The sequence below is a fragment of the Parasteatoda tepidariorum genome, chromosome 3 (genome assembly GCF_043381705.1).
Source record: "Parasteatoda tepidariorum isolate YZ-2023 chromosome 3, CAS_Ptep_4.0, whole genome shotgun sequence".
In the NCBI taxonomy this organism is placed as follows: Eukaryota; Metazoa; Arthropoda; class Arachnida; order Araneae; family Theridiidae; genus Parasteatoda; species Parasteatoda tepidariorum.
The window spans coordinates 1721669-1746999 of NC_092206.1; the positions used below are offsets into that span (position 1 = coordinate 1721669).

Sequence of the window (25331 nt, forward strand, 5' to 3'; positions counted from 1 at the left end):
GACGCCGTGTGTAAAATATTTAAACTCTTTTTTGCTTTTTTATTGCTATTGAAGCATGGATTAAAGAATGACGGCCCCCCTCCAATAATTTGCGTCCTTTTTCACCCACTAAATAAACACCCTGAGATTAGTCCTGTTTTCAACATATAAAATGCAAAATAGCGCACACCTTCATTAACATGTTCATACACTCACCTTTTCATGAAGGGTGCTCCGTTATGACCACCCTTAATATATGCTTTTAGAATCTTTGTAAAAAATGAAGTAAAAGTAAACAATGCATAATATCAGCTTCAAATTTGTGTTTAAGACAGGAAATAAAGTTTTCAAGCTCTAGGCAATCATTACCGAATCCAATGTGGGCAATGCAGATTATTGTTCTGGTGGCACTAAAATGCGTTTTGTTAAAATCCGTCTTTCAGCTTTTTTTTTTTTTTTTTAATGATTTTTATCCAATCATCACTCTTAATTTTCTCATCCGTGATTTTGTTTTTCATCTTTTTTTTTATAACCGTTGATGAACAGCCGACCCAACTTTGGGTTTAAGACTACTAATGCTCAACTCCTTGGCCTTCTCATTTTGAACCCAACAAGGGAACTCTTGGATCAAGTATTGAGAGAAGTTTTCTTTTGTGGAGGACTTTTTGGTGGAACTAACCCGCATTTGCGTTACATGGATTACGCAGGGAGATGCAAACTGCTCCGCTTTCTGGAATAGTTTTAATAAAGTGGTACCAAATTATGTAGTAAAATTCGGTAAAGAAGGATAGTTGCGCCTACTTTTAATAGAGTAACCAGTATATTGATGCTTTAACGTTGCATTTTATATGATACTTATAATTTTTGATATTTAGTGGTGAAACAATTACTTAAAATGAAAAATACTAAACTAAAAGTAACTTAAATTTCGCTACCACTGGAAAATACTATTTTACAAAGCGGAGCAAGTTGGCATCTCTGGATTATGAGAACGTCCCGCTGTCAGTCTGAACGGAAAGAGGAATCTAGCCCATAATCCGTCTACCACTGAGGATATTTTACTTCAGCACTGCGGTCGGTGCGAGCCGGGTGCGGAGTTCGTATCGACCAGCCATAGCTGGAATTCGAACCCAGTTCACCTCATTGAAAGGCGAATGCTCTATCCCCTGAGCCATCGTGGCTCTCTTATCCGTGATTTTATTTTATTTTATATCCGTCATTGAAAAGTCGACCCAGTTTTGGGCTTTACAACTACTAATGTTCAACTCAGTAGCCTTGTAATTTTGAACCAATCCAGAAGGTAAGGAAACTCCTTAATCAGTACTCCCAGAGGTATGATTTGTTATGGGAACATGGAGGGGACACTCGACAGATTTAAAGTGCTTCAGTCACCATTTACTACATGTGTAGTCTTCGGCAGGCTGGAGTCGAACCCACGACCTCTTGGGCAATGGGCCCTAACAACCAGGCTATCCCAGCCTCTCATCCGTGATTGCCCAGAGCTTGAAAACAATTAGGTCTTTTTAGTTCTAAATATTAATTCACGTTGCCTTATTTACATTATTTTTCTGCTTATTTCGCTTTTTACAAACATTCTTAAAAGAATATCACGATCGGTCCATTTTGAACACCCTGTATATGACTTGTTTAATGACTAGTTATAGTATCACACAGATCCTGCATGCACCCTCATGTGCCTGTTCAGATTCCCACTCTGTGAAAACCTAAGCAGGCATAGTTTGCACTGATAGGGTTTTTCGCCGCTGTGTATCCTCAAGTGTTTGGTGAGAGTCGAGCTGTCAGAGAAGGACTTCTTGCACATGTAACACCTGTACGGTCTCTCACCCGAGTGAGTCCTCATGTGGGTGGTCACAGACGAACTCTGTGAGAACCTCCTGTCGCACACATGGCAACGGAACGGTTTCTCACCACTGTGCGTCCTAATGTGCGCCGTCAAATTGGCAGCCTGAGAGAAAGACTTGTGGCAGGTGCCGCACCTGTAGGGACGCTCACCGGAATGCGTCCTCATGTGCGTCTTCAGCGTACTCGGCCTGGCATACGTCTTGCCGCAGATCTGGCACAGGTTCATCTTTCCTGACGAGTTGGAGTCGTTGTCCGTGATGATGGCCACTGGACTGTCTGTGACGTCATCGATGGAGTGGGCGGAGGGGATGGGGCTGTCAGGTTGGACTAGATTGGAGGCTGGGAAACAGGCCGCCCTGCCCGTAGGGATGGTCCGGAGCTTGTTTTTAAGGATGAGTGGTGACTGCGTGGTGCTCTCGGCTGGTACGGCGACTGCCGCGTGCTTGCAGGGATAGAATGATGTCTTGAAAGTGGAGGGGCAGTTGGTGAAGTCCCTTTCAATGGACGGCAGTGGCAGGGTTGTTGTGTCGGCCGGACGAAATTCGGCGGTGAAAGTGTAAGTACCAGATGACTGGGTTGGAGACTGGGCATTATACTGCATCTGTTTTTGTAAAAGAAAGAGAGAAATCGGTCAAATTATTTTTTATCAAATTTCAAACTACTTTCAAACTGCAATTTTTTAACAAGTAGTTTTTTTTTTAATTTTATAACCGTCGTTGAACAGTTGTTGTTTTTTATTTCATTTTATATACTGTCGTTTAAAAGCACACACAATTTTTGACTCCGTAGCCTTGTAATTTTGAACCAAATCCAGAAGACAAGGAAACTCCCGGATCAGTACCCCCAGAAGTGTTGATTTGTTATGGGCACATGGAGAAATTTTGCGACTCGACAGGTTTAACGTATAACAGTCACCATTTACTACACGGGGAGTCTTCGGACGGCGGGGATCGAACCCACGACACCTTGGACATGGGCCCAGTGCCCTACTAACCAAGCTATCCCGGCCATTAACAGTTGCTGTTGTAGTTCATTTACGTCGTAGCACTAGAGCTACACAATGGGCTATTAGCGACGGTCTGGGATACATCCTGAGGATGATCCCAAGACACGCCATCACAATTTTGATCCTCTGCAGAGGGGATGGCACCCTCGCTTCGGTAGCCCGACGACCTGCACGTAAAGTCGTGCACTTTGTGGTAGAACAGTTTAACGAGGACCAATACCTCACACCCCCGGTATCTACGCAGACTGATCCAAGTGGTCACCTACCCGCACACTGACCGCAGCTAGTGATGCTTTACTTAGGTGATCAGCTGGGAACCGTGTCTTAACGATCAGTCCACTGCGGGACATCGTTGAACAGCCGACCCAATTTTGAGGTATTTTTGTTTTTTCAAAGTCTTGTTTGGGTGAGAACTTTAGGGAATTTTTAATTGACTTATTGGAAACTATGTTTAGTTGCGTATTGCTTAATTTCATCGCCAACGTTGAGCACCTGATTCACATAGGATTTTTGGTTAATAGTTTATAATTTATAATCGTGGATGAACAGCCGACTCACGATTACTGATGGTCAACTTCGTAGCCTTGTAATTTTGAACCCAATCCAGAAGACAAGGGAACTCCTGGATCAAATATAGAGACAAATTTGCTTTCGTGGAAGACTTTCTGATGGATCTAACCCGCATTTGCATTACATGGTGAGGTAAACCACGAAAACCTAACGGCAAAAGGACTCTAACCCATGATCCGTCTACCACTGAGGATATTTTACGTCGGCGCTGTGGTTGGTGCAAACCGGATGCGGAATTCGTATCGACTAGCCATCGCTGGGATTCGAATCCGCCTCACCTCATTGGAAGGCAAACAATCACGGCTCTAACAAGTTGGATTGAAGTTTTACAATACTACTTAAAATAACTATTGTTTTCTGATTTTAACTCTTTTTAGTTTAGGTAGCCTTGGCTTCATTCTTATTGCTATGAATCATTTTAGTTACAGACTCATATCAATCAAAACAATTAAAAAAAAATTTACGACTTTGAAGGTAAATGACCACAATACAAAGCTTCGAAAATTTACGTACAATTCAAAGAAATAATACAACGAAAATAAATACCAAATTTTTGCTCACGTATTTATGAATAATGCTGACTTTCGTTGTTTTCGTTTTAATTTTGTTGTCATATTTTAATTTAATACAACAGCTATGACCAAACCCAACAGAAACTCTTTTGTCTGATTTGTCTTAACAATGTAGGAGAGATTGTTATTAATAATAATTTAAAAAATCGTGAACCATAATAATTTCACTAAAATTGCATTGTTTTAAGGTTTTTGTGAGCAAATATTATAATAGTTTTTATTGATTACTTCAACCTAAAGAATTAAAAAAAAAATTAAGATGGATTAAGGAGTTCTTTTTTTATTCAATTCTTTATACAGGGTGTTTATAAAGTTCCCATTTTGATGTTTCATAACTCATAAAATAATAAAGATAGATTAAAATTAATAACATAAATGGTTAGATAGACTCAAAAAGTTTCATGACCCTTGTCAATGAACTTCTACGTGTGCCCCCTTCGTCGCACGGAGAGCACAAGTGATTTTGACGTTGAGCGTGTCAGACAGACTTTTTTAGACAATCCTAGAAGATCTGTGAGATCAGTGGCAAGAGAATTGGATATGGCAATTTCGACGGTGTACAAGGTTAGTAAGAAACAATTAAGACTGCATGCATACAAAGTTCAAATTGTTCAAGGTTTGGAACCGGACGATAGGCCTAAGAGGATGGCGTTTGGAACAGATATGGTAGGAAGGATGGAAGATGCTGCTGATTTTCTGAAGCGCATAATGTTCTCCGACGAAGCATTCTTTCATGTTTCTGGCAGTGTTAGTCGCCATAATGTGCGCATATTGGGATCTGAAAACCCCCGTGAATACCGTGAAACACAAAGGGATTCCCCAAAGGTTAATATGTGGTGTGAACTAATGCACGACCGAGTCATTGGGCCTTTCTTTTTTACAGAAAAGACGGTCTCATCAGTCGTATACTTAGACATGTTGGAAAGCTTCGCATTTCCACAACTAGAAGAGCTTCATGCACACGTCTTTTTGCAACAAAATGGTGCACCACCTCATTGGGGTATCATCGTTCGTAGTTCTTTGAATGACCATTTTACAGGAAGATGGATTGGGCGAGGAGGTCCAATTCCTTGGCCACCCAGATCACCTGATATAACGCCGCTGGACTTTTTTCTTTGGGGATTTATAAAGGACAATGTTTACAGGAGGATCGTGTCGAACATTGATGACCTAAAAGCCAGAATTACAACCGCAATAGCCTCTGTGGATGCCGACATGCTTGCCGCTACCTGGCGTGAAATTGACTATCTACTTGATATTCTCCGTGCGGCGAAGGGGGCACACGTGGAAGTTCATTGACGAGGGTCATGAAACTTTTTGAGTCTATCTAATCATTTATGTTATTAATTTTAATCTATCTTTATTATTTTATGAGTTATGAAGCATCAAAATGGGAGCTTTATAAACACCTCGTATTAGTTCACACTCTCCCTATATATCTTGTTCAAATTTTCAATCGTTAATAAAATAGTTTTTATTCCTCCACTCAAGTACAAATAGATTTTTTTTGAACTTGTAGTGGATGACACTTGATGTTAATACAGGTTTTTTCAAATATTAATTCATTCATTAAATGAGGATGAGCCTAAAACGAAATGGAATTTTCTGATGGGTTAAGCGTTGGTCGCTGTTTTAAATTTTACTGTAAGCTATTCAGTTTTCAGATATTTTAAAAATAACCTCAATGATAATTTCTAACTTATAGCTTTGAACAAAATATAGTTTATTGCACCATTTTAGTATTTACTTATTTTACATTCGCTGAGTCAGATAAATTCAATAAAGAACATTACGTGGTAGCACGTGTGGTCCTCGTCACCATATTTTAGTTTTATGTGGGTGAAAAAATTTTAATTATTTAATAAAAAGTTACTAAAATAATTTTTTTTCTTTGTTGAGCTAAGTAGAAATTGTCCTTCAAAAAAATTATATCATTTGTTATTGAGAAAAATTTAATGAATGGGAAATGGAATAGTAGCAATAGTGTCAGTCATAGTTTTTTTCGATTGCTCTGAACACCGGGAATTTTTCTTAGAAACAACGCATCATCTTTATTAAATAGCAGACGTGCAAACTGTTCTATTTTGGTAGGAGTGATTGCGCTGCCTTTTATTTAAATACAATTGCATTTATAATCAACCATTTGCTAACGCATCGTTTGCCAAGATTCATATCTTTATGAGAAGTCATTTAAAGACATTTTACACAATTGTCCTGCAATAGAAATTCTGCGGAAGAGCTATAAAAATTTAGGCTTTGCTTTAGGCAAATTTAGGAAATGAATTCATTGCTTTGAAAGAAATAAGGTAACATTGTTATAGACTTGACGCTGGTTAATTCAAGTAGTCATTCCAATACAGATACCTGGAATCTTAGCGATCGTAGTGCCTTCCCTAACTATACTTATATAGTCTAACTGCAATTTACGATCTCATTAAATGTTGTAAGAATAGTTTATGTCCAATAGAAAATTTTTAAGGAATCAGTAGAAGTTAAGCATTAAAGCCAATTATTTTTTGAATACTTTTTTGTTATGAAATAAAGTAATATTTCTTTAATGTTTCAGAAAATAATTCTTTAATATTAAGCCTTTAATATTAAATATTAATTTCAGAAGGTTCTTAACATCGAAGGTTCTTAACTTTAGAAGATTCTTAAGGTATAGAGAAATGCAGTTTAGTTTTTAGCGATCACTTTGTATTATCAATGATAAATACATGTAAGATTGCAGAAATGATTCGAAAAATATAGCTGTATTCAGAAACTGAATTAGTTTTGCCAAGTTAAATTTTTTATATTATTTTGATTTCATAATGACATAGTACACTTTAAACATGTGCACCATTTATCAACAAAAAAAATTAATAAATAAATAAGTAATTGCATTATATTAACTTGAATTTCTAGTCCCATAATACACTATAAACATGTCAAATATTTGTAAAAAATAAATTTCATACTATTTTTAATTCATACTCCTATAATCCACTATAAACATATAAAACATTCATCAGAAAATTAATAAATTGTATTATTGTCTTTATTTGTTTTGTATTATTGTCTTTATTTGTTTTTGTATTATTGCCTTTATTTGTATAATTGTATTTATTTTATATTATTGTCTTTGTCTATTATTGTATTAATGTGTTCATAATATAATTTCGAATTCATAATGCCATAGTACACTATAAACATGTAAACTATATTTCAAAAAAATAAAAAAATCTGCATAATATTATTTTGAATTTATAACGCCATAATACACTATAAACACATAAAATATTTATCAAAAAATGAATATAATTTTAAATTTATGATGTCATATTATTTTTAATTCATACTCCTATGATCCACTATAAACATAAAAAACATTTATCAAAAAATAAATAAACAAAGATTCATAATTTTGCATTTATAATGCCATAATACACTCTAAACATGTGAACTATTTTTCAGAAGAAAAAAAAACTGCATTATGTTATTTTGAATTGATAACCCTATAAGACACTGTAAACATATAAAATATTTATCAAAAGAATTAATATAATTTTAAACCTATCACTTTGATCAGACACTAAATAAATCAAGGGCTATTTTTACTGTTCCCAAAAAAACAACACGGATTTTCTTTTTTAAAAGAACTCTCCATGCTAACATTAAATTTGATTAAAATGTAAATAGGATAGTACACAAAAATTTTATTTATTCCATTTTGTTCTTTTAGCTAAATTATCGTTTGAGAAATATTTGATGTTTTATTAGAACATTACTTTTAGCTCATTTTTATATTGATAAATACAAATTTGCCATAAGATTTTCCACTTACACATTTAATGAATCCATTTAAATCTAGTGTTTTTTTATAAATTACATTCCATGAATTAATTCAATAAATTTAGAATAATTTTACCCCTTTTAATGTTTCAATTGTTAACAGTAGATGTCGCTACTAAACTAAAGAGCAAACAGCATACGAAGGTTGTAAACAAATTTCATTTCATCAGAAGTATTAATGTAAAATAATAAAGAAATACCTGAATAATATGGAAATCGGAATGAATTTTATCTTATTTTAATGCATGAATAGCAAGAGATTTGATTGTTGATTTAGGAAAAAATGAAAATAAAGTATAAAAACTTTGTTATTTGAATTATGATATGACTTATTTTACTTCAGAAATATTTCTCTAGATGTCACTACCAAATTGAAGATAACATAAAGCCAAATATAATGATGAAGGATAAAGGTGATTTTATTTTATCCAACAGCATTTATGCAAGATTTTTCGTGGGTGTTTTCAAGCCCATATTGAAGATTTTGATGTTTCATAAGAAAATGGAAATAGTTTCTTACGTTTTTTTTTCCTTGCTGGTTTCAAAAGACAAAAACTTCGCATATTTTGTTTGAACTGTCTACATGACTATTGGACGCGTAATACATCAAATTAATTTATTTTAGATTGTGAAAAAAAAATGTGAATGAATTTCAGTTCATTCTTGTGATATTGATAAATTTGATGTTATTTTTATCAAATCAATGTCCATTTTAATAAACTATTACACACTGTATTCAGTTTTAAAAAATAAAACTTTTGGAGAACTTACTGAAGTTAGCTTTTTTTCATTTTTCAATGTATAATTTCATGTTAATGTTCATTCTTTTTGAAGTGTGCTCTTCTTAAAATTAATTTTTTGCATTATTTAAGTAAGCAATGTTTAAAAGCAGGATGTCTCGCATTGACCACCTTTAATATGTATTTTTGGAATCGTTACTAAAAATGCAGACAAAAAAAATAGTATACTTATTGGGGTTTAGCAAACTAATATTTAAAATAAGAAAAAACAATAAGGCTATCGAACTATGACCAATTACAGTTGAAGAAGACAGACTATAGAGTTAAAATTTGACTTCAAGGCTTTTTTCATTTATAAAAACTTGATTTTTCTTTACTTTTCTGCTTTAAGTAATATCTATTTATCTGTTTGCTTAAAAAAAATGCCTTCATCTCTCTTCAGATCTTCATTTCATAAGTTCGCGCTTGACTTGATGTCAAACATGACGAAAAATGATTGAATAAAAAATTTTAAAAAAAATTGAATTTATCAAAATGATTAAAAATATAAAAGATTTAAAACAGATAAAAACCGTTTTCAATTTGAATTATACAATATGACCTCATAGATTGTTCACAATTAAAATTACTTCGTATTGTGTCCCACATTCTGTATTCCTATGTTTGATTTTTTTATAGTTTGTCTTCTGTAGGAACTCCCTCCGCCGCAAAGTCTGGAAACAAGAATACAGGGAGAGTAACTTCTCTTCCCCCATCGAAGAAAAAGATTATCTTTCTCTCGTACTCCTAGCAGCAAAATAACCTGGGTCCTCATTGGGTCCAATATTCATGAATCTTGGCTCAATAAGGGTTCAAAATCACCGTTATTTTACCTATATTGGTTCTAGATAAAATTTTCCAATTCACCCGACATTTTACAGCCACTTTACAACCGATATCGGTCTTACGTAATATTGTCAGATTCACCCGATATTTTATATCCATTTTTTGGCCAATATAGGTTCTATATAGGACCAATATTAAAAAAATCTTTACATCCCAATATTAGTACCTCGATGCATGTTCTTATAGGATATATATTGAGCCAGTTTTGAGCCCAACTGGAGTCGAGGTAAAATTGCAGCTTGGACTGTCCTAAACAGTGACCCCACACCCCATAGTCACCGCCACGGGTCAAGACTGATGACTAGGAAAGCTCTTACTTTAGACAAACTATTGTTTGTTTTTCCGAGTAATTGTTCATTCCGTTACAACTATTATGTTTCTGTTACAACTATTATTGTTGTTACAACTGTTATGTTATTATGTTATAAGTGTTCTTAAATTAAATTATGATGATTATTGTGATGCCATTCCATATTTCCTAACTTTTAAAATTTCATAAATTTTATTTTTTAATAATTCTTAAACCAATTATAAATTAAATCTTTTGTTTGATTTTTGTTACATTTTAGAAAAAGCGAATATAAATATTTTATTCTTTTTTTTTTTTAACAATAAACATAAATGCAAATTTTTAATTCGATAAAAGTTAATAACTCATTAATTCACAAAAGTATTTCAGTTACAGGGTTATATTAAATTCTCGCAGTCTTTTTGGGTGATTGAGCAGTCGCCAAATATAATATTAATAACGAGTGGCTGGCTTTGTTTGGCTATATTACCTACGGATATCTCGCCAGCGGTGGATATCTTTCCATACTCCTATGTGTCCGGTAGTAACTATTCATTCACTGGTAATTTAAAATTCTTACCGTTAGGACTAAGGTTTATTTATTTTATTTTATTTTTTATTTATTTATTTTTTGGCCTCTCTGTTTGACCGCTAATAGTCACAAAATAAAATGAAAAAATATAAAAATGAATATCTTCTTAATTATTATTTTATTTTGTTGATCTGACCATATTTGTTTATTTTTAAAAAAATCCAGTTTCTATTTCCTAATCTCAGATGCAATTCCTCTTTCACTAAAAACGTTAACGAACTAGGAATCACCACTGTATCAACAATGCCTTCATGATTCTTTAAACTGTGAACAGGGTGGCCACCCACCTGGAAAACCTATAATTATCAGGGAATTTTTTTATACTGGAGAAAACCTAGAAAAATCAGGGAAATTTGGATAAAAATCTGGAAAAATCAGGGAACTTTAAAGAAAAGCTGGAAATTTTTTCTTTGATAATTTTTTTAATTTCACTAATTCAAATTATTTACTAATTTCCTTAATTTAAATTATTTCATCCATTATACCCACTTTTTTTAGACGGAAATGTATCTCCAAACAGTTGAAATATCATCAACTTAGCGATACTTTGCTTGCATCAAAATTTGCTCCATTACAGTTCTGTTAAACTTGAATGCCACATAAAATTCTCCCTCGGTTGCTGAACGAATGTAGAAACCTTTGACCGCTATGGGACTGTGCAATTTAGGAAAAATTGTGGTGGAGGTGGAAGAAGGGATCAGGATATTAGCTTCTGTTTTTAAATTCTGCCCTTGGGTTGAATCCATTTAAGGCTCAAGTTTGTTCCGATGCTTTCGTGGTAATTTTTTTCTATTTTGACAAAATGTTTTTGCATTTTTAATTTTATAAAATTCTCCAAAAATTAGTTGGTTATAATTTAATAACATTAGATTTTATATTGCACTCTTTTTCTGAAAACTTTTGTATTCAAAGAAATCTGTTTTTCTCAGCAAACCAATCAATCACACATTTTTTTAAAATCGCTAACAGCAATGTTTGCGAACAAATTGTTACAATTGTTGCATTAAAGCTATTTTTTTCTATTTCATTTCAACCTTTTATATCAAATTTTAATTTTTAAAAGAAAGGTTTTCTTAAGAACTAACTATATATTAATATTTAATTTTACTCTTTTGTTCGTCAATATATGATTTTTTATTCAAAATTTTGTACCAAAACATTAAAAAATGACTAAAAAATCTTGCCAAATTGTCAAAATAAATTATTTTTTTCAAGATGATATGTTAAAAAAATAACATTTTGAATAAAATATTTCATAATATTGACACTTTTCTGGTACACATCCTACACTTTTTAAGAAAAAAGAAACAAAAACCTGGAAATTTTAAGATTTTTGTCTGGAAAACCTGAAAAAATCAGAGAAATTTGAAATCTGATTTGAGTGGCCACCCTGATGAAATTTATATTTTAAAAAAAATAAATTTTTACTGTTTTTATAAAAGAGGGGAAAAAAACTAAGTTGTATTCTAAGATACCCGTTAACGTTTTTTTTTTTTTTTAAAAAAGACATATTAATAATATTGCTAATCTATATTACAGTTTAGTGAGTGTATTATGGTTCAACAATGATCCTATTTTTTTCTGAGAATTTAGGAATATTTCACACGTTTATAAAAAATTTATAGTCAATTTAATTTGTTTACTATTCGTAGACATATTTTCTAAAAATTATAATTTTCTTTCTCTTCTAAGTTAATTTGTTCAATGACATATTGATTATTAGACTAATAATAACTGTTTTACACAGTTTTTGTTTGCCTATAGCAAATTTCCGTATTATTGACAATACGAGAATTTTGAAGAGACTGTAAAGTCACTGGCAAAAAGAACAATTTATATACACCCTGACTAAATTATTAGATACACTATAAGATTCTATGTAAAATATTAATTAGCGGGTGATACTATATAGCTTTATTTATTTATTTTTTTTTTCTCAACAGAGCCTGGTTTGCACTTGTTTACGTTCGTGTATCAATTGTTAAAATTAAACGATATATAATATGAATTTCACGATTATATAAATTAGACAATATATTATATAAATATAGAATATTTATTATATCAGGGATTATATTAGTATATTATAATAATGAGATCAAATTATTAGACGCACTGCAGTGATTTAATAATGACGTGATTTGCACGAGTTTATGTGCAATACTTTTATATTTAAACATACATATGTTTTTTTTTTTCATGAGATTTTTTTTATATACTTCCTATTTGTATTTATTTTTAACGTATTGCATTACAATGTTAGCCAACTGATGCTTGAACATAAATAAGTGCAAACCGGTTTCAGTCGTGTAAAATAAATAACACTGAATAGTATCCCCTGATAATTAAGATTTTACAGAAAATCTTATAGTGCGTCTAATAATTTGACCAGAGACTGTATANAATAATCAACAAGACTGGTTGGATTGCTAGAGAGGAAACAAATAGAAATTAACAGACAATCAATTTAAACACCCTAAGCTTCAACCTTTGAATTAAACCAGTGTTTTGATGTTAATTATATTCACTTCTTCTGCCATTTATCAGATATCGTTATCGTTATTTGAAAAGGATTCTAAAGTTCCATATTAAGGGCAGTCTTTCGAAACACCTTGTGTGTTCTTGTTTTCTGAATCTAAAGAAATTATTTATAATGAATACCTGACATACTAGATCAGAAACAAAATGTCTAAAAAAAATTTTTTATCGATTTCAAAATGAAATTTTTTGATAAATCGCAATTTATTCTGTTAATTAATTTCAACAGCAACAACACAATTAATTTCATTTCTTAAGATTTAAGACAAGATTTCTTAAGTATTTGATAAATTAAATTTTGAAAAAAGAAAATGCAATTACATTATATATATGTAATAACTGTAAGCAATACACCGCAATCTGCAAATAATGTTCGTAGTTACTCTTTCTACAACTAATCACTTTCACTGTTTATTCTAAACACTACTTAAACTAAAAAGGAAGAAAAATTACTTGCACCGGCTGACCATAACCAGACACCATCGTTGCCGGACCATTTGTGGAGTACTGCGCGGGTGGCACCGTCCACTGAACGTGATTGGCCGGAACGGACGATGTTGCCGTGCCAACAAAGTGATCGGCAAAGTTGGGCACACCCATCGTCATGTTCATAGAAAGGTTGACGCTCATCGATGTGGGGAACACGGCACTCTGCGTCGCTGTTGGAGAAGTGCTGAAGTCCCCAGCATAGAACACTCCTCCACCCCCGGCATTCCCAGTGCTGGACACCTGAATTTGAGGATAGGAGTTGTAAGCGACGGTGGAGGCTGGTACTGTCTGACCACCGAGAGACAAACCTTGGGTGCCGTTTGGAGAACACAGACTAGATTCTAAGGAGATATCTAAAGGGAAAAAAACGAAATCAAGAAAATGTCATCTCTAATAAAACTCATTTTGAATTATATCAAATTAGTAGAATTTTTATAATACTTAATTAGATAGCAAAATGAAAAGGAATGTACTGTAGGCCAAAAAAAGGATATCACCCTATATGATTTTCGATATAATTAGATCTTCACCTAATAAGATACTATTCAGTATTTTGAAAGACAGGTCAAGCTATGAGGAGTTGTTTCGATCTGTAAATAATTATTTCAAAAATTTGGTCAAAAAGTTTTGTGATGCCACAATAGGCATTACATATATTTCCTAGCCTTTAAAATTTATTTATTTATTAAGCTTATATTTTTTTTAAGTCATTCTTAATCGAATTTTAATTAAATTAAATCAATTATTTAATTTTTATTACAATTTATGAAAAACGAATATAAAATATTTTATTCTTTTCCTGTCGATCAATGTAACTGTTAACTTTTTTTTCAATACTAATGTAGACTCATTAATTCACTAAATCTAAAACAAAAATCTATTTATAACTCTTTATTCTTAATTTCTTTCCACTATTATGTTTCACTTACATGGTTATACTAATTCTCACAGTCTTGTTGGCGATTCGCGATTGCCAAGGTATTTTCAAAGCTAATATTTATTATAGGAACTGGCTTTACTTTTTGGCTATGTTATTTTTCGATAATTTGCCAACCTCAGAGCTCTTCCCATGCACCTAACTGTCCGTTGGGAACACTTCATTAACTTTCAATTTCCAATTTTTGGTGACTGGGGGTGCACTTTTGGACCAAACAGTCCTAACCGTTGAATATAAAAGTCTTAACAATAGTTCTCGATGAAGGAGAATGTTTATCTTGATCCCTTTAAGGGATTCTTTATTTTCGTTATTAATTGTTATGTTTTTGAATTTGGCCATATTCTTCTTAATATTTNTGAAAAGGTGTTTTACCATTTTTTACCCTTCCCTTTATGTTATAGTGGGTACGCAATTACAAAAAAGACAATTTTCATCAACTCTATCTTAACACAATTTCTTTCCTACATATATATAATTAGAGTGCTTTATTTTGAAAAAAAAAAGTATCTTCATATGGGGCCCCCTTGACCGTCGGGGCCCCGGGGCGGTGCCCCGGTGCCCCGGCGTAGTTACGGCCCTGCCCATGACTCATCTCCAGTTATCACGGTGTTCAGAAACCCAGGATCAGTGTTGGCGGTGTCCAAAAGATCCTGTGCAACGTCAAAACGGAGGTCTTTTTGTTCCGACGACAACAACTTTGGTACGAATTTCGCGGCCACTCGGTTCATTTTCAAATCTTCACACAAAGTTGCATGTGCAGAATCTTTACTCACTCCAACTTCTTCTGCAATCAGCCGCACTGTCAAAAGACGATCTGCCAATACCAGATTTCGCAACCTCTCAACATTAGCTGCACTCCGAGCAGTTTGGGACCTGCCACAACGCTGCTCACTCTCTGCTGATGTGCGGTCATCCTTGAATCTGTTGAACCACTCTTTAATTTGTGTTACACCCATCGCTTCTTCTCCAAACACCTGTTGAATCTTACGAATTGTTTGGCCAAGCTTTTGATGCAGTATCTTTGCTCAATTCGTTCAGTCATCTTGCGAGAAAACTAAATCCGACGAACACTACGAACAGCATCTTACTTGGCGACCACCAGCCAGCGACTTGCACTAGCGAACGCAGTGAAAAAATTCAAACATGTCCATTAAGGTTCCTCCTTTCACCGTGCACTATGTTATGCCTTAGAATCACTACTTTGCGTGGGAAAATTAAGGTCGGATACTTTTTAGACAGGCCTCGTATAAAGAGAGAGAGAGAGTTGAACCTACTTCGAGGAAAACTTTGGTTATAAAGGTTATGAGCCATCGTTCCAATAGGCGAGAACTGCCCACCGGATAAAATCGTTTGACCAGTCGAGGTGGGGCTGCCAATAGTAGTGCCGTTGCTGTGCACCAAGGCATGTTTCATGACGTAAACATCATTCGAATCAGGATTTTTAAAAGATGATTGCTCTCTGAAAAAAAAATTAATTAAGGTTATTATTAATGAAAATTGTAACCTTGTCGCTGAAATTTTAAAAATAAAACAAATTTGTTAAGTTTAAATCATTAATACAGAATGATAACACCAGTCAAATTTACCACCCTTCTAAATGTATCTCTATTAACTAAACTTATCCTAAATTATAAAACATTTTTCACCTGACATTCAGTCTACCTAGTCTGTTGACCTCTGAAATTCGTCAAATTTGTTTAAGACTATTTTTGAATGCTATTCTAACCCCTTAATAAGTTGACCGGAGAAAAAAACTGTTTACAAAATTTCCTAACTTATAAATGTATTCAAATTTTACTAAATTTGTAAAATGGCCTTAACAGCTTACCTAAACCTCCTTATAAGTTTTACCATGTGGCAAAACTATCAAAGACTTTAGCAAAAAATAGGTTTTAAGTACGTACGTCAAAATAAATTTTAAAATAACGATGGGATATAAAAGAAAGTGTTTAATTGCATATACAGGGTGTTACGTAAAGAACACCTTAATGTGAATTTCTGATCTTTATCAAAATGAAAACAAAGAGAATCGGGAGTCGCAATCGATATAAATTATTTCGCAATTAGAGTCGCAAGCTAATATTTGAACTAGGAAAAAACAACCACGCTATGGCAATCCCGCAAATCACTGCACAGGACAGCAGACTTAATAATCATCAAGACTGGTTGGATTGCTAGAGAGGAAACAAATAGAAATTAACAGACAATCAATTTAAACACCCTAAGCTTCAACCTTTGAATTAAACCAGTGTTTTGATGTTAATTATATTCACTTCTTCTGTCATTTATCAGATTTCGTTATCGTTATTTGAAAAGGATTCCTAAGTTCCATATTAAGGGCAGTCTTTCGAAACATCTTGTGTGTTCTTGTTTACTGAAACTAAAGAAATTATTTATAATGAATACCTGACATACTAGATCACAAACAAAATATCTAAAAAAAAATTTTTTATCGAATTCAAAATGAAATTTTTTGATAAATCGCAATTTATTCTGTTAATTAATTTCAACAGCAATAACACAATTAATTTCATTTCTTAAGATTTAAGACAAGATCTCTTAAGTATTTGGTAAGTAAAATTTTGAAGAAAAAAAATGCAATTACATCATTCATTTTTATTTTTACCATTTGAGAAACAAAGGAATAATTTATGAGATTTGATAGTGGGGAGAAATATTTAGGGGCATTTTAGGTGAGAAGGGGGTGGGAAACCACAAACGAAAACGAATCACTAGAGAAGAGGTCAAAAACAACAAAATTTGTTTGATTGCAGGCAGTACCGGCGGAAGACGTTTTCGCACGTCGGTGGATATTTTATTTTATAACCGTCGTTGAATTGCCGACCCGATTTTTCGGGTTTACGACTACTAATGTTTAATTCCGATATGTCGCAATATGCCGCGATTTTGTTAATTATTATTTTTAAAAAAAAAAATTTTGTCGCCGACTGTCATAACACTATCTCTAGGTTTATAAACATATCTTTAAATTTATTAACTCATTCCCTCTCACATGATTGAATTCACTGCTGTTAATATACTCATTCACTGATCTTAAAGCAATATTAATCTTAAACGTGAAACCTATAGCAATTTCCATCTCCCCCCTTGTTTGCAATGGACTGATCGTTAAGACACGGTTCCCGGTAGATCACCTAAGTCAAGTATCACTGGCTGCGGTCAGTGTGCTAGGGGTGAGTGACCACTTGGATCTGTCTGCGTAGGGACCGAGGGTGTGTGGTATTGGTCCTTATTAAACTGTTCTACCGTGAAGTGCTCGACTGGGACTGCAGGTCGTCGGGCTACCGGGTGCCATCTCCTCTGCAGAGGATAAAAATTGTGATGGCTTGTCTTCGGATCATCCTCAGGGGTGTCCGTCGCCAATATCCCATTGTGCAGCTCTAGTGTGACGTAAATGAACTACAACTATAACAACGTCTACAACCCTTGTTTGTTGAATGATTTAGAAAAGGCAGTTACCCAAATGTCAAAAAAGTTGCTTTTTCTGCCGCACACTCTCTTTTCCATCTGGATTAAAACTTTTATGGAATGTACAAAATTTAAAAAAAAAAGACATATAAATATATTTTTGAAACAAACAATTTTTTTAAAAAGGAAAAAAATTAATAATTTTGAGGTCTCGTTCGGTCCATCGGCAGCCTTGCCTGCCCCTTCTGCCGGCCCTAATAGCAGAATGGAAGAAGGAAGAGTTAAAAAGCGATGCCTCAATCAATCAAACTGGTTTTAATGGCTATTAAGGGTTCATCATATGTATACTTTGAGCCATGATGGCTTAGGGGATAGAGAGTTCTCCTTCCAATGAGGAGAGCCAGGTTCGATTCCCGGTGATGGCTGGTCGATACGAATTCCTCATCCGGCTTGCACCAACCACAGTGCTGATGTAAAATATTCTCAGATGTAGACGGATCATGGGTTAGAGTCCCTTTGCAGTCAGGCCAACCGTGGGAGGTTTTCGCGGTTTTCCTCACCATGTAACGTAAATGCGGATTAGTTCCCTCAAAAAAGTTCTCCAGTCAATTTTCTCCTAATACTTGAAAAAAAGAAACTCAAATTTCTCCTAATACTTAATCCTAATACTTGAGGGGTCCCCTTGTCTTCTGGATTGGGTTCAAAATTACAAGGCTACAGAGTTGAACAATAGTAAACGTAACCCAAAAAAATTGGGTCGACTGTTTAACAGCAGTTATAAAATAAAATAAAAATATGTATGCTTTGTTTTTGTAAGAGAAATGTGCACTGCCCTACAATAATGGAAGAGACACTTTCAGTTTTTGATTTCTTTTTATTTTTAATTTCCCGGGAAATATTCAAAGGATTATTTTGTAACTATAGAGGTGTTAGTTCATGCAATCTTTCGTACCTAGTAATGAGATTTAAAGCTTTCAGAGAGATTAGAAAAATCTGCAATAAATTACGACAGAAAACAAGTCTTTTTAAACACCCTATGGCTGAAAATCAAGCAAAGAACTTGTAACTTGTATCGATTACTTTAGTTGTAATTTTGAATAACTTACGTGCATAAATATTTATGAAAATACTGACATTTTTATAAAATAATTAATTTTTTCGTCATACGTTATAAATTCGAAAATATTCAATAGAACTAGACAAAATTTTCTGAAAAATCTAAAATAATTACTAAATTGTTGATTTACAATTTTGAGTATTTAAGCTAGTTCTTTAATACCCGGTCAAATTATTAGACGCGCTAAAGATTCTGTGTAAAATCTTAATTATCAGGTGAAACTTAACAGCTTTATTGTTTTTACGCGACTGAAACCGGTTTGCACTTGTTTACATTCGTGTATCAGTGGGTTAACATTGTAATGCAATAAGTTAGAAATAAATACAAATAGAAAGTCTATAAAAAATCTCCTGAATAAAAACCCATTACATGTATGTTTAAACAGAAAAGTATTGCATGTAACCTCTTGCGAAATATGTAAATATTAAAACACTACAGTGCGTCTAATTATAATAATATACTAATGATCTAATTATTATAATATACTAATATAACGCTTGATATAATAAATATTTTTTATTTATATAATATTTCGTCTAATTTATCTAATCGTCGAATTTATATTATATATCGTCTAATTTACATGAAACATGAAAATAAACGAATGCAAACCGGTTTCTTTCGCGTCAATACAATAAAGCTGTATAGTATCACCTGTTAATTAAGATTTTACTTAGAATCTTATAGTGCGTCTAATAATTTGAAAAAGGGACTGTATGTACCCAAATTACCCCTATGATACCCTTTAATTTCAAACTGGGACTGTATAACGGAAAAACGTAATATAATAATTAAATTATTTTTTATGAAAATGCCCATATCTCCATAAGTATTTACTCTTGGTTTACGAAACTTTGTGCAGTTTTTCAAAATAACAACTAAATGTCATCGAAACAAGTGACAAGCTTATTGCTTGATTTTCTGGTATAGGGTGTCCAAAAGTACTTGTTTTTTTTTTTTTTTTCGTTATTTATTGTCGGTCTCCCAAGCCTCTGAAAGCTTTAGACTTTATTGGTGAGTATGAAAAATCGCATGAATTAAATATTTCGAAAGCTAAAAAATAATCCTTTAAGTATTTCTTGAGAAATTAAAAAAATAAAATGTCAAAAACTGAAAGTGTCTCTTCCATTATTGTAGTGTAGTGCATATGCTACCGGCAAAGTTTGAAATCCGGCATTCTATAGAATGCCTAGGCATTGTATATAATGCCTAAAACTAGTCGGCAATGTATAGAACGATTTATATTTCACACATTTCCTAGGCATTCTATAGAATGACAAATGAGAAACCGGCAAAGCATAAAATCCTCTGTAGCCATACTAGGAAAGGTGATGAAATGGATTTTTTGTACAATATTTGTTTCTAAACTGAAAATAATTGTGACTTAAATATGTATTTTTTATGTGATATTTTTTTTTCCTTTAATAAGAAAGGCATAAATCATAATAAATTGTAGTAAAATACTTTCATTTTTCTTTACGCATTTTAAATCAATTTTTTTAATAGCGATCTCATTATTTTTTCAGAATAACATTTCTATTTTTGGAAAATGCTCATCATTTACATAACCTATTTAATACTTTGCCTAAATAGCATTTGTCATTTTATAGAATGCCTAATATTATATACAATCCCTAGGGAAAGTATGTAATACTTCTCATATCTCATACCTTGCCTGAAAACATTCGGCATTATATACAATGCCTAAGGCATTCTATAGAATGCCGGTGTTTTATACTTTGCCAATAACATATATAATAAGGATTATCACTATTAAATATGTGACAGAATAAATAATTTGAGTGTACAATATGGAATTTGCAATCACAGTTTTGAAAAATCACCTTTCTTATATCATCAATTCTGATAGATTATATTTGTTTTGCATTTAAAATTTTAATGCAGGAAACAAGTGAAACAAACTTATGTTTTTTCATGACTCCCCGAAAACTTCTTTAAAAACGAAAATAAAAACATTTACATCATCAAAGAAATGCATTGCTTCTGTTAATATAATTAAAACAAAATGAATGTTTGAAAGCAATTAGGGACAAATCATTTTGGAAAAAATACCTCCTAGGAGCTCTATGATCGATAATAATAATAATAATATATAATATGCAATATTCATAATATATAATAATATAGTGTAATAATATATAATAGTATAATATAATAATATACCGTCCCTGGTCAAATTATTGGACTCGCTATAATTTTCTATGCAAAATCAGGTGATAATATGCACCTTTATTATTTTTAAGAGGTTGAAACCAGTTTGCACTTGCTTACATTCGTGTATCAATTGTTTAATATTGTAATGCAATACGTTAAAAATAAATACAATTAGGAAGTATATAACAAATCTCTCGAGTAAAAAATTACTTGTTTACATGTGTGTTTAAATATAAAAGTACAAGGAGGCTCCGCCCCCTGCTCGCTAACGCTCGCCAACCCCCGAGAATTGCTACGCAATCCTATGTGGTTCACGCCGTGAACCATGGCTCGCTGCGCTCGCTCGCCAATGAACACAATGTTCTAGCACAAAGACATAATATATTATCATCAAAGACATAGTATTTTATCATCAAAGACATAGTATTGTACTTATGTAGAAGAATTCTACCAATGTTCTTATTGGCTTTTAAAAAAGTATATTAGCTATTTAGATTGTACATGGTGAAAAAATCAAAACATTAGCTAAATAAGAAACATATTAGCAAAATAAATTATCAAATATTGCTTCACTAATATTCTGCATTTTAAAGCGTGAAAATTCAATGCATAAATAAACGCGAAATATAAAAAAATTCAATGCATTCAATACAAACACTTAAACGTTTTTTAGACGTTTAGGTAGCTCCCAGTAGAAAAATATCAATTCAACAGCGGCCTTTTAAAGCATTCTCACTTCAATTAATTAATTAATTCCTAATTGAGTTTAAATTAAATATTGTCATGTTTTTAGTGCATGAATCTGAATTGAACAACCTGATAATGCTCACTCTGGTTATTGTTATCTGGTTGCTCACTACGTGCTCTTGCGCGCCGAATCCAATCAATTAAAAATGAAAACTGTTGCCAGCGCGAGAAAAGAAATATCATCGGTTCTATTGATACATACATACATACGTACGTATTAGCGTTTTATATAATATAGATTGCCTAAAGACTCGTGTTAAACATTATTTAAAAGCTACAGTGCATTTAATAATTTGCTCTAATTATTATAATATACTAATATAATGCTTGATTTAATAAATATTTCATATTTGTGTAATATATCGTCCAATTAATCTAATCGTCGTATTTATAATATATATCGCCTAATTTAACCAATTGATACACTGGCGTAAACATGTGCAAACCGCGTAAAAACAATAAAGCTGTATAGTATCAGCTGATAATTAAGATTTTACATAGAATCTTATAGTGCGTCTAATAATTTGGCCAGGGACTGTATAATAATGTGTAATAATATATAATAGCATAATACAATAACATACAATAATATATAATAATATAATAATAATAATAATAATAGAAATATAATAATATATAATAATGTGATCTAAATATGAATAAAGGGAATGATGATTATAATGATTGGTCTTGTTTTAACTTAAAGCAACATTAGGAAACTTATAATTATAATCATCACTTTGTCAAAAAAATTTTATAAAATAATATCCTGTTAATGGTGTTTATTTCAAATTATCATTCTTTGGGTCTCATTGCTTTCAAATAAAGTAGACATGCAGAAATAATTCAATTAAAAGTAGTAAAGAAATCAATACTAGCTTTACAAAAAAAAGAAGAAGAAAAGAAGACGCTCATGAACCCCGATGATTGCAATAATTGCCGTTTCTTGGCATAAAACAGATTCAATGTACTAAAAAGAACACTTATCCCACCACTTCCCATGTCCAAATATTTCCCTTATGATACTCTTAAGATCTATTAGGGAACATAAACCATTTTTTTTTGAGTAATCAATTTTTGAAGTAACATTTAAAGGTATATTGTTATAATAAATTTGATGAGTTCGCAACTATAATTTAATATTTCTATTTGTCAAATGAACGGATGTATAATTTCATTACAATTTTTACCTTCATCACTTAGCGCATGAAGCTTAAAGTTAAGTTCTAAATCATTTAACGAATTTCTTTAACAGTAATTCATATGAGTATATTAATGGAATTTGCAGCCGACAAGCCTATGTAGGGGTTAGGGAACTGCCCTTGCATCAGAAAGGTTCTGGGTGCGAATCCCGGGCAAGGCATGGATGTTCTTTCCTTATCTGTACTATCTGTCCTTACTGAGGGAGCAACGTTGGCCCACCTAATATGGTTCCCCTAAAAGAGAGGCAAACAAAATTGCACTGTAAATGCCTGAATTGACGGAATGTTAACACAGGTGCGCATTGGGGGAAAAAACCTGATTTTCAAAAAAAAAAAATAAATAAATAAATAAAAATAATTGTAAAATGGTTTATGAGATAAAAAGCTGATTCACATAACTTTATCTTAAAATGTGACGTAGAATTATGTTATTCTCATAATAATAATAAAATTAACAATCCTTTTCAACTCTTTCAATTTAGAAAACAAACACGTTATTGATTTTAATAACGTAGTAATAACAGTACCTTTAAATTGGGTATGCAAAATTATTTATCGAAAAAAATTACCTTTATGACTTATATCAATTTTATGGTGATGACAGCCAAACCATTAGGAAAATTAATGTGGTAAAACTAGATCCTACCATGTGATATTCGGCCAGTAAAAATGTACCCACAACAATGAAAAACTGAGACATCGTCATTAGATTCTTATATGTAGGTAGTTAGGAAAAAAAATAAAAATAAAAATAATATTTTTAAAAACCACGTTTTTGTAGTGGAGAATAACAATTAAAAAACAAAGATTTGAAAAACGAAAAACGTGGGGCGCATGAAATACATAACAGTAACAGTATGAGTGCTCATGAGAATATGTGTACGTATATCTGTAATTGTATCTGAATATGGATGTATATGTGGAATATGTTTGTGTATATGCATGTGTATCTGGATGTGCATGTGGTTGTGCATGTGGTTGTGCATGTGTATGGGTAAGAAAATGTGTATATGTACTGTTATGTATTTCATGCCCCCTATATGTTCTATAGACTCTTCTAAATTGTCCATTTCAGCTTCAAAATTGGGCAAATCTTTTTCATCGAGGGTGGCATAATAATCCAGTTTCAATTTCTCTAGTTTATCACAAGTGTCCAAAACGTTTTCTAATTTGCATTGAAGCAATAATAGTCCAGCTGTTTCGGCTTTCTCACGAACAAATGTCTCTAATTTGGTTATTCGACCTTTCAAATAACCCTTTCTGCGACTANTTGAAGTCTGTAGCTAGTCGGGAAGTTAGTTTGAAATCGATTTCAAAATTCCACCCGAACAGACATACACGAAAGCAAGTTGATATAAACGTGGTAAAATACTTGTAACGATTATACTTGGAGAGAATTTTAAAGTACACACTCGTTAATGAAATATATGCTGTATGTATAGTATTTTTGTTAATTTAACACATTTAGAAAAATATTTTCATATTAGGCATAAAAAAAATTATGTAAAGAAAATTGATTTTATAAACGTTTCACGGTGTTGAACTTTTTTTTTATAAAAAAAAGAAATTGTTTAAAGTAAAACTTGATTCAGTCACAATAATACTTAAGATGATGATGCCTAAGTCATAAAAGCTGTACTTAACACTTTGTATAGACTAACTATATAAATTCCAGAAAACTAGACCAAAAATTTATGAGAAGGACATTGCCTAAAAACTCTATACATTTATTTTAGAAAAGTCGAATAAATATTACGCATTTTTAAAGTATGTTTAAAAAAATAATAAAGATCTAAAACTGTTTGAGAATCCAGGAAAAGGATTCTTAAAATAATATCTACAAAAAATTAGTTACAAAAAGAAAAATTAAATTTTATTTAATACGAAATTTACTTAGACTTTATACTTTTATGTCTTAACTATCTTTATTTCATTTTGAGCTATAGAAACTTCAACTTTCAGCATCACGAAAAACATTTTTTGAAAAAAAATTCTATTATCAACAGACGATTAATACGTACTATTATGAGTTCATTATTAATTTTCTAGAACCATTCTGTAAAAAATAGGTGATGGCATTAATGAGTTAAACCAATTCAGGTACTTACTTGTAAGGGGATGAGCAGGTACTGAAGGAGAAGAGGCTGGTTAAGGGTTCCATGTCTGCGGCAGAGAATCCGAAAGTGTTGATGTTGAGATCAACAGGTGTGCCGCCTTCATCCAGCTGATCTTGGGCTTCTTCTTCCTCGCATCCGAGAGGGCTGAAGGCAACCCTCCAAGGATCCTGTTGCAGAAAGGCAGGATTGTTGGGCAAGTAGCTGCCCCCTCCATCCATTTCTACCTTCTTTTATATCGGACAAACGTCAC

At 32.5% G+C, this 25331-nt stretch overlaps 1 protein-coding gene across 1 annotated transcript; it reads right to left on the bottom strand.

Moving 5' to 3' along the window:
• Positions 1-385: 385 nt before the first annotated feature.
• LOC107442318 (protein glass-like) lies at positions 386-25331 on the bottom strand. Its single transcript, XM_016055853.3, has 4 exons — positions 25073-25331; positions 15569-15753; positions 13322-13710; positions 386-2443 (listed from the first exon to the last, which is right to left on the bottom strand). The coding sequence occupies exons 1-4, from the start codon at positions 25297-25299 to the stop codon at positions 1646-1648; spliced, it is 1599 nt and encodes a 532-aa protein (XP_015911339.1). The 5' UTR covers positions 25300-25331; the 3' UTR covers positions 386-1645.